At 40.0% G+C, this 10,134-nt stretch overlaps 1 protein-coding gene across 1 annotated transcript; it reads right to left on the bottom strand.

The window, feature by feature from the left end:
* Window positions 1–389: 389 nt before the first annotated feature.
* LOC145496907 (lysosomal Pro-X carboxypeptidase-like) lies at window positions 390–9,545 on the bottom strand. Its single transcript, XM_081476673.1, has 14 exons — window positions 7,563–9,545; window positions 7,088–7,225; window positions 6,420–6,521; window positions 6,190–6,264; window positions 5,675–5,732; window positions 5,249–5,297; window positions 5,094–5,148; window positions 4,809–4,914; window positions 4,419–4,535; window positions 3,897–3,952; window positions 3,484–3,648; window positions 3,049–3,114; window positions 2,757–2,878; window positions 390–2,227 (listed from the first exon to the last, which is right to left on the bottom strand). The coding sequence occupies exons 1-14, from the start codon at window positions 7,737–7,739 to the stop codon at window positions 1,963–1,965; spliced, it is 1,551 nt and encodes a 516-aa protein (XP_081332799.1). The 5' UTR covers window positions 7,740–9,545; the 3' UTR covers window positions 390–1,962.
* Between the last annotated feature and the right edge of the window lie 589 nt (window positions 9,546–10,134).

The following is a 10,134-nucleotide window of genomic DNA, read 5'->3' on the forward strand; positions in this document are numbered from 1 at the left end:
AAGTAGGCGTGAGCCCACCGGAGGATCACAGCGAAACACGATTGTATTTAGTTACAACACCTGAAAGGAATGCATGAAAAATTAGGAGGAGACCCAGTGAGACCTTATGGGAGAGACGGGAAGGAGCTCCTAGGGAACACGCTATGAGCGCACTGTTTAATGGGCGAGGAAAAGTATGGGGGAATTCACAGATGATGCGTTGTAAAATTAGAAGAGAACCCAACAAGGCTCCGTGGGGGAACAGTGTGACGTACAAGGAAATGCATGCATGGCTGCTTGAGGAAAGTGGAAATGAACCCAACGGGAGCCAATGGGGAAACACACGGTGTAATGTACAAGGAGAACGCATAGGGTTCTCAAGGAAAGTGGAAGAGAACCTTTCGGGAACCCCATACAAGAACAAGAAAGATCGCATTGAGGACTCAGGAAAATGAATGTGGGAACGCTCGAGAAAATGCACTAGGAAACAAACGGTATTATGGCTGAGGAAATTCATGGGAGGCGGAGCTTACCCTGGCGACGGACGATTGCAGAAGTGCTGTTGTAAAAATGTTTTGAATTTCTTTAGGGATCCAGTTGCGACATTTCGGCATTCGAAATTTACCTGCCCTCTACAAGAAAAAGCGCGGGAGTTTTCACGGCTATTGTTCAAAAAGGGAAAGAAGACAAGGGGGAGTGGTCATCCTTTGAAACTTATTGGAGCGCATCCTCTCATCGGTCAATGGGCCAATTTTGATATATTAAAATTCTAATTTAGCCGTTTAACAGGTAAGCAAAGTTTGTGCGGTTTTTAATCGAGTGTCGTTCAATCAAACGAAAGTAATCACTCTGGCTAATCACAAAGGACACGGACTATCCAGTGAACCAAAACGCGAAGCGTCGGTGAATGTGTGCGATCTGAGTTAGGACTGGTTCAGGTTTTACTTCTAAAGTGTTAACTGGATGACGAAGTGGCTCGAGTTTTTGAAGTCAATCACTTAATGTAGTGATGCAAAACGAAAATAAATGCGAATTACTTTCGACATTTTATCGAACTTACAGTAGCTAAAGAGCGGTTTTCGATTGAGAAACAACTGACAAACCACAGTAAAAACTACTGTAAGTCGAAAACATACATAGTAAACTAGAATTATACAAACATAGCTTTATTTCATCTAGCGAAAAGTAACTCTGTGATATAATTATGGTATTTCAGCTGAGAAATCCATTTTTGAAATAACTAACAATCAATTAAGCTTTCTGAAGAAAACATGAAAAAGTGTTTTATAAAAGAATTGTGTAGTTCCTAAGTTTTCCATACCCTTTCAAGTAAAACAAACTTGAGTTCGATCCATCGCCTTTTACGTGCGAGGGTTAGAGAAAACTTTCGTAGAAATGATTCTGGCAACAATGTGCGTTTGTTATACGTTTCAACAAGTTTTTGAGGCCCCGTCCACACTACGGGGGAGAAATTGGAAAACGCAGCTTTATTTCCACGGTTAGGCCTACCGTCCAAACTGATCCGTCACGAAAACGGAGCTTTTCGAAAACGCTCTTCAAACCGGAGGAATTTGTAAACGCTGGGTTTGCGTTTTAGTGCGGACAGAAAACATTTTGAAAACGGAGCTCTTCGAAAATGATGAAATCGCGATAATCATGTGATTTCCCTGCCCGAGTTTTCCTCAAACACAAATCTAAAATGACCGCTGATTGTTGCGTTTTCAATTTCTTCGGCCTAGTGTGGATGGAAAATATTTGATGCGTTTTCAGAGAGAAAAAGTGTGGACGGAGCCCGGGTTTTCGGCATAGGAAATTGAATTTTTATCTTGTGTTTCAATTCGCTGTCCAATAAACGCACTACACAAGAAAATAAAATTCTTTGAAAAAATGTTTTATATACAAGATACAAAACTTCACTCAAAAGCTCAACAGCCTCTTATTCAAAAGTAGTCGAGATAACTGCAGCATATTAAAACTATTTAACTACAGAATTGATATATTTTTAAACTTTCTTTTGCTAGAAATCCTGAAATGCTTTTGATCCTTTCTCCTTTCGTTGTATTCCTTGACCCACTGTGCAATGTAACGTTTCTCGATGTTTCGCGCCTGCACGACAGATGGGGGGTCCAGCGGATTTTTATGTCTCAAGTCCAGGTGATGGGCGCCATCTTCTATCAGCACGGCAACGAGGCTGTCGGTGATGTTCTGGGTAACCCCGCCTGCTGACCAAGGATCCAGGACTCCATTGCTGGGGAAAGGAGAAATAAAGCACTTTTTTTTTATAGGAGTACAAAAGCAGAGACCGATTCATACAACGTAGGATTATCTTTTAAAAAAGCGTGCAATTTTTCGGCTGGCCGAACCGGTCTTCTTCAAGCTCAACGGGACTTTCACATTGGAAAGGGTGTATTTGTAGTAACAAGGTATTTGCCTAATACCGGAAATACGTAAAACTAAAATGATTGACATTGTATTAACGAGAAGGTAAAAGAAATTAATGAAATAACGTAACAACAGGAAATTGACTAATGTGATTTTTCTCGGATCATCGTCCGCGGTCGAATTGCTTTCTTAAATATTCTGTAAGTACAGACTCAAAACCATGGGGCATCATACTAAAATGTTAACTATTGACATTAAACACAATAACATTAGGAATTAGTCGTCAATATTTCAGCAAGGAGCTGAAACCAATTTTAAAACGCAAACCATTAACTGCCACATGTACGTTATGTTTCATATACGTTGTCCTGATTGCAGTATTATCAATCACGTACCTAAATATGATGTTACTGTGAGATTTGATTTTCTTCCCGCCATACATAATCTCAGCCCAGTACTCCAACGGCGTGACACCCTTGGACTTTTTACAATCCTTTGCGTACTCTTTAAAATCCCACTGACAGACGAAAGTAAATAATGATCAATAAATGACGCTTTAATGGACCAGTAAAACTACATGATCCAGCTTCCTAAGTACGAAAAATGCACAGGCAAACGCTCTTATAACTTGTCACACAATCTTTACTCCCGTCACGCAACATTTTCACCCTGGTAAGTGCTACGTACCTTTGACTCAGTGAACATATCGTGAACTCCATCTGAGCAGAGAGGCATGACCATCTCCGTGCACGCCTACAATAACAACACAACATATGATGTAAAAATATAATGGGACAGGCATTTTTACAGTTTCTGTGTCATTTAATTGGGGCATCTAGATTCTGTGGAGCCCGATGCGCTTCCAATCTTTGGTAGAGCACGCTGTTTCCCCTGATTTCTTCGTGAAGAAGTACCCGAACTACTGACACGAGCGTGAAGCCCGAGTCACGCGGTACAGGAGAGGGGCCTCTCCCGACGCACTTCACCTGAGCCCGACGCTTGCCTTTCACTTCACCAAGAACAGCACAAAACTACGCTTTTCACAGAAAGGAAATATCGGTGAATGACCGCACCTAAAGCACTTTTCCACACACTTATAAAGCAATGCCAGAGGTTACTGACCTGAAAATACCAGCCTTCATCTCCAAGGAATGACACAGCCTGCTGTGAAGTGTTGAAGCACTTGGCTTGACCTGAACTGTTGTAATACACACCCACAGCCCGAGCAATTGCCTCAAGAAGTTTGTCGCCTTCTAACGATTCGTCTTGAAGGTATTTACAGGTGACCTGAATGCGGACAACGAAAGCGATTACGAAGGTTAAATGAGACACAGTCCAGATGGTTTTATTGCTAGTGTTTTGAAAGACTAAGTGATCCATTTTGCGCTGGAATTACTGAGCACCTTGTAGACAGTTGCGAGAGGCGCCCCACACATGATTTTGTTATTGTCCTTCCCCCCCCCCCCCCCTCTTCTTCTGCCCTTAATTATATTGAAAAAACAATATCCGTCATACATGTGCCAAAAAGGCGGTACCTTAATAGGCCAAGCTGGAAGAGGCTCCAAGAAACTGGCCTGGTATGGATAATCCACTGCAAAAAAACAAGTGTAGTTGTTAGCTAAAAGGGCAATCCATAATAAAAAAAAAAAGTGTGATTTTTACTTTCTTTACAACAGTTGTATTTTGGGCTACGATCTTTTTAGGTGAGCAGGCTACTGTAAAAGTTTTCAACGAAAATCCCTTAAAAAATAAAGGAAACACCCAATTTCGGTTTGCCTGCCATATCCGTTTTAGAGTTCCAGATTTTGATCGTTGTTCAAGTGTCGATTTGTGATGCTCAGACTAGACTTGTAATGACCAGACTAGATCTGACCATCTGCAATGTCTTGTGTCAAATGGCTGTCTAATCTAGTGTAATAAGATCGGATCTCTGAAATCATTTCAAAACAAGCAATGGACTCAGAGCATCACACGGTGGTTCCTGTCTGTCAATCCTTCCACAAGTTTCTTTCTGAATAATGAAATCAAAAATGGCAGGCTTCAATCATACGACTTACCCATCGCTAAATTGACCCAGGTCTCGGTCAGCCAGTATTCTAACTGAGTAGCGTTGTCTTGAGTTTTCAGCGGCGAGCACAACTTAAAAATCTTTGATAAAGTTTTTCGTCCACTGACTGCAAGAGAGAGGAAAGACTGGCTTTGGTTTTGCTATCAAAATTATGCATTTTATTTGGTCACAGCTAAACATAGAACGCATTTTCTGAAGCATTTCGGAGAATTAAGAACGAACAAATGAACGAACGAACGAACTACCTGACTGACTGACTGACTGACTGACTGACTGACTGTCAGGTGTGTACTTCTGCAACAAACTATTGGCGTGGCTCATATCATCATTACAACAATGACATAATTTTGACGTTATAGATTATATTTCATCTCATTACCTGTTTTTCCATAAGTTTTGACAATATTCCACGACTTTTTCACGGAATCTACGCACGAATCCCCTCCATCACGATGGAAATCTTGGGTGACGATTTGGTAAAACTTCTGCAAATTAAAATCCGAGGGAAATAAGTCTTGTGCAATTCTTTGCATAGGTTCTTCAGATTCTCCTCTTGTTTTGTTTTACTTCCGGTGTACTGAGCCGGAAGTAAAAAGAAGGAAGAGGATTTGCCGAGTAGACTAGAAACGAAACGCCGCTATTCCTTATGGGATACCGATCTTACCTCGCAAGGTGTCATGCCTGTAAATTGAAGAATTGGCGCAGAAGCAGCGAGGGCCCTGGATCAGAAAAACAACAGAAAATATTTACATAATATTTTTAAATATTTTTTTCTGGCAATACAGAAAAACTGATCTAGAAAGGGATTTGACCACCTACCCTATAACAATGTTTGGATACTTCATTCGAAACCATGAAGCCAGCATACCTAGAGCAAAAAAAAAAATTTAGGCTTCCTCTCTCTCACAGCTCACCACGTAAAACATTGACTCAACTTGTTATTTCCACACCGATCAACCCACAGTACCGTACAAAAGTAAAGCAAACGAATTCCCACGAGATAAGGGACTTTTGAGGGTATGTCGGCGAAAATGAACGAAGTTTCACTTCAACCGAAATTTCGGCAAAATTCTCATAAAAATTTCGCAACACAATGGTTTTGCACTGTTGCAAAATTTCGCTCTGCTTTGCGAAACTCTTGAATGAAAGTTCAGCGGCCTTTTTGCGGAATTTAAGCATGCAAATTTTGGGTTGCAATCGAGATTTTTGCGCGTTGTAATTTATCGTAAACGTTTTGTTTCTTACCACCGTATGAGCCTCCAAACGCTACAACGGGACTGTCACTTGCTCCTGGAATGGTATCCTGTATAATAAAAATAATATTCACTATGACAGGAGAATTAGCTTTAGCGCCGGCCTCCGCGGGAGGTGGGGGAGGGGGAGGGATAATAAAACAGTTGTGTTGAATTCTGTGTTTTACATAATTGTCCAACTGTCATACTGAAACAGACTGTTCTAAGTACTCTAACAGGTTCCTCGTTTAGTTTAACTTTATCACCAACAAGAAACGTACTACTGCGTGAATGAGGAATACCCCAGAAAGTTTAAATTGTCTAACCAGCTGAATACTGTTGGACAATTTCTTTAGATTTGAGTCGTATTGAAATCCCCACCTCCGTTGCGTGACGACCCAAAATAAGACTGCTAGGGTAACTCCAGAAACCATAGTTAAGTGAATGTTTACGCAGACCTTATCTGGGTTCGTTACTCAATCTTCGTGATGAGCCAAAGGAACACCTGCTTCCGAGTCTAATGTTTACCTTAAGGTGACGAATGAGAACAGCAAAGTCTGCCAACGCTTGTTCCGATGTCAAATATCCTAAATATTGTGGTCCCTAAATTAAAAAAGAACAGTTAATACCCCTTAAAACAGAAATGTCCTGATGAAGAGACAATCAAAGCTACTACGTGCAATTATTGTTTCACTGATGGATGAGATTTAAATAGCCATAATTGGTTACTACCATACAGCTACAAACCTTCCACCAACCTTGTAAGATTCTTTTCCAAACGGTAGCGATTTGCCGTAGTATCTATGCTCTGCAAACACTAACATCGCTTTGAACTCGTCAGCAATGTCCCACATGAATCCCTGTATAGAAGACATAAAGCAATTACTGTCCACGTTCGATTTCTCGATCCTAGAATTGCAGTCAATTTTATTTATCGTTTGCATGGGCTGATTTAGGGAGAAGGTACATGTTGCCAGCCCTCCCTCTTGCTTCTGGAAAAATTGAAATTTGATATTTCATTCGAAGCCTCAACTTGCTGGCCACAACTTCTGGAAGAATGAAGGAAAAAGCAGCACAGAGAATCTAGTTTTTCCCGGGTTTATTGGAGGTTGCACCGCAATTGTTTTGTAACACAGCATCTTCCGGTCTGTTACAGCTCCAACCATGTTTCAGCGAATGACATAACAGCTGAAAAGCAGCACTGTCTGATTTTCTGATTCCCATAATGTCGTCTCTGGTTGTCACCACTCTACTAATGTCCCAGCTTTTCCCAGAGTTCCAGTCCCCTAATGACTATCATCCGACAGCAGAGGACTGGGGAAGAGTCAGGATTCAACTCCACCCCCTCCCCCTAAACTCCTCCGAGCTGCACCTCAAATAAGTTAACCAGGAATTTATGAATGGTCTAGCTGATTTCACTACTTACTGTGTTATTGGCAAACCAAGTGATATCTCCTTCATTTCCGGTGTAGAAGAAAATCGGTTCTCCCTTATCCCATTTTTTCATGGCGACAAGATAGCGTTGCAGAAAGGTTCGATTGTTGTTAAAGTTGAAGTGATCCAGCTGCGGAATTGTAAAAGAAATTATTTCACTTCAGACCAGGAAAGGATTCAAATCATTTACAATTAAAATTGATGTTGATTAAAGCGTTTTGAAAACCATATCAAAGAGGATAGCGTGACGGTAACGTTAAACCGGTGTCAGCAAGACACCAAAATAACCCACAGGAAAATCTACACCAAAATGTCATTCCGTTATACCAAATATGGAATTAGAGTACTGCTGCTTTCGGTTGAAAAAAAGAAACAGTTTAAAGTTCGTACGATCGAAAGTGAGATCAACGGAGAGTTTTGTGAAATGTGAAGAAGAAATAATGCTATCGTAGTCACGTATCACTCACCTTTTGGCGAAACGTCCTTGTCTCGTAAATGCAAAACTTACACAAATGTCTCTTGGCATGATGCTCGAAATCCTTTCCTTGAGGGCGAGGGAAGCGAGCCTGAAGACGAAACGCTTCTCCTACAGAAATAACCGCAAGTGCAACCACCACAATCTTACACAATTCAGCAGCCACCATCTTGCTTCACACGCTTGCCACCGGCATCTGATGTGACAGCGTGTGACTTCCTCGACTTTTCTTGGCTTTTTTCGTGTCTCGTGACTTCCGTTGAGTGCTATCCATGTGACTTTCTCGTGAGTGGCATGATGTCTTCCGATTGTTGTGAATTTAAATACCTCGCTCTGCTCGCCTTGGCAAAGTTTATATTTTAGTTTCCTTTTTGGTACCTTTTTAAAACTTTGCACTTACTCCCGATGAGAGAATTCGAGTTCGGATTATCTCATGATTTATTAATATGGATTTTTGGTTGTTTTCATTCGTCGGCCAATAGCCGGAATGATCACGACAGGTTGTCGCAGTCACAGTATAATTGGTGCTTTACTTTTATAAAAGTACTCTTCCGTTTTTCTTTAATTAAAGAATACCGTATTTTTTTCTTATTTATTATTTTTTTTTATGTCTTCTCCTGTCTCGCTTTTTCATAAGTGTACTCTGCACGCGAAGAGGCCAGTTCTCGCAAAGCTGTCATCGTCTGAAAATGTAAATATGGTCTATTGTTTCTTCGCCATGTTTCACTCAGCCCCTGTTGCTAGTGTGAAAATATACTGGTGGAGACAGACTGAAACGACCCCCCTCCCCTTCCCCATTGCCCGTTCTCCAGGACTGACAATTTAATTATGGGATCCACGTAAGCAAAAAAATCCATGTTACTTCAAGAGTTAGATTTTTTATGAGAAATTTTCATAGGAACGGATTCTTGCCATCAAACAAAGTGCTGTCTTAAATTCGATCGACAGTCAGTTGGTAAATGTACTCGAGCGATCTCATAATGTAGAATGGCCAAACAAAAAACTACAATATTTTCAATATCGATAAAACAGTCACATGGCGAACAGTAAAAAGTAATGCACAGACCTGAAGTTACAAATGATCAGCAAATAGTTTCTCCAAACAGTTTCAACAATATGTTAGACTACAAGTGATAAGAATAAAGAAATCAATGAGAAAATGTCAGTTTGGCGGGTTAAAATTTTGGTCTTGGACTATTTCAGAAGCAATATTTCCCAGATCGAATGATCCACCCTCGGCAACCTCTTCCCATGTCCCTTCCAGGCGTCGAACTAAATGAGAACTTAAATACGAGGCGCGAAAGTGTCAAATAGTTGCTTGTAAACTAAACGTTTCGGGCTTGTTCTTTCTTCACCAACTGAAGAAGGGTCAATCCCGAAACGTTTATTCTACAAGCAACTATTTGACACTTCAAAGAGCCTTTTGAGCCCCTTAATTCATTGCTTAGTGTCACGCATCTTACAGTTTTTTGCTCATTCCTACTGACTTTTAAATGAAGACTTTGCTGAAATCATAATTCACAAAAAATATATTTATACCCCTTGTTGTCTCTTGCTCGCTTGGTTTTATTGTTCATGAAACGTTTATGCCATGAAGGCAAAACATCGCTCGTCAAACAAAGCGGTATACGTTAATTATTCATAATCATTTCCATACTAAGTCTGATGTTGATTTCCGAATGATAGCGCACAATTAAAAATAGAGACAAAGCAAATTGATTGCCAAGAGATTTATTCCACACTAGAAAAACGTTACATGAACCAGTTTGCCTCAATAACTTCTTCTTTCGCTCGACGTTCTTTTGTTCCATTGACTCTACGTTACATATTACATTACAGTGATCTGAAAAGTTGACTAAATCATAGCAAATAAAACATAAACGTTGCAATCAATTACGAAGAATACAGTTTTTCTGGTATTTTTAATATTGTCTCATCGTCACTGGCAATATTTCGTCTTGGCTTTCAATTTTTAACCTTGTTTCTCCTGTGCGATAGCTAAAACAAAAACAAGTAATAACAGGGATTAATTTCACAGCTGCTCAAATGAGATGAAAGGTTAAAAAGCACTTTACCATAAATGATTTTGGAACACCGAACATGTGATATGCATTATTAAGTTACAGTCAACAAAATAGTGTGGTCGCGCCCAATGGAGTTAAAAAAAAGAGAAAAATTCAGATTCATCTTATGAACATCAACAGAATAAATTCAAAATTGCTTGCTATCCTTGTTATGACGCGTTATTTTTCCATTTTCCCAAAATAGTCAAATATGTCTGCGTTGTTCATTTTCTACAGACAGATAAATACGACTTATGTCTGAATTTACATTCAGTCGCTTGAAAGCATTGCTCATGGAAATACACCGACCCATTACTTACTTTCCTTTGTTGGCAGAGTATTTTTCTCTTCGGTGTTGGTTTTTTTGAGTTTTGAAGTGTCGAACTTGGTTACTTCTGATAAATCCGGTTTGTCTGACATCTTTACTGTGAATATCATACGTGGAATGCAAAGTCGAGTGATTGAAATGTATAAATCGTAAGTGATTAATAAAACAGAGTG

This window comes from Orbicella franksi, chromosome 9 (genome assembly GCF_964199315.1).
Source record: "Orbicella franksi chromosome 9, jaOrbFran1.1, whole genome shotgun sequence".
Classification (NCBI taxonomy): domain Eukaryota; kingdom Metazoa; phylum Cnidaria; class Anthozoa; order Scleractinia; family Merulinidae; genus Orbicella; species Orbicella franksi.

Excerpts from the sequence above, each read along its gene's own strand:
- LOC145496907 (XM_081476673.1), bottom strand. The coding sequence starts at position 7,739 with ATGGTGGCTGCTGAATTGTGTAAGATTGTGGTGGTTGCACTTGCGGTT. Across the intron at positions 5,298-5,674 it reads GTTTGGAGGCTCATACGGTG|GTATGCTGGCTTCATGGTTT; the intron begins GTAAGAAACAAA and ends TTTTTGCTCTAG. Across the intron at positions 3,953-4,418 it reads CTGGGTCAATTTAGCGATGG|TGGATTATCCATACCAGGCC; the intron begins GTAAGTCGTATG and ends GTTTTTTTGCAG.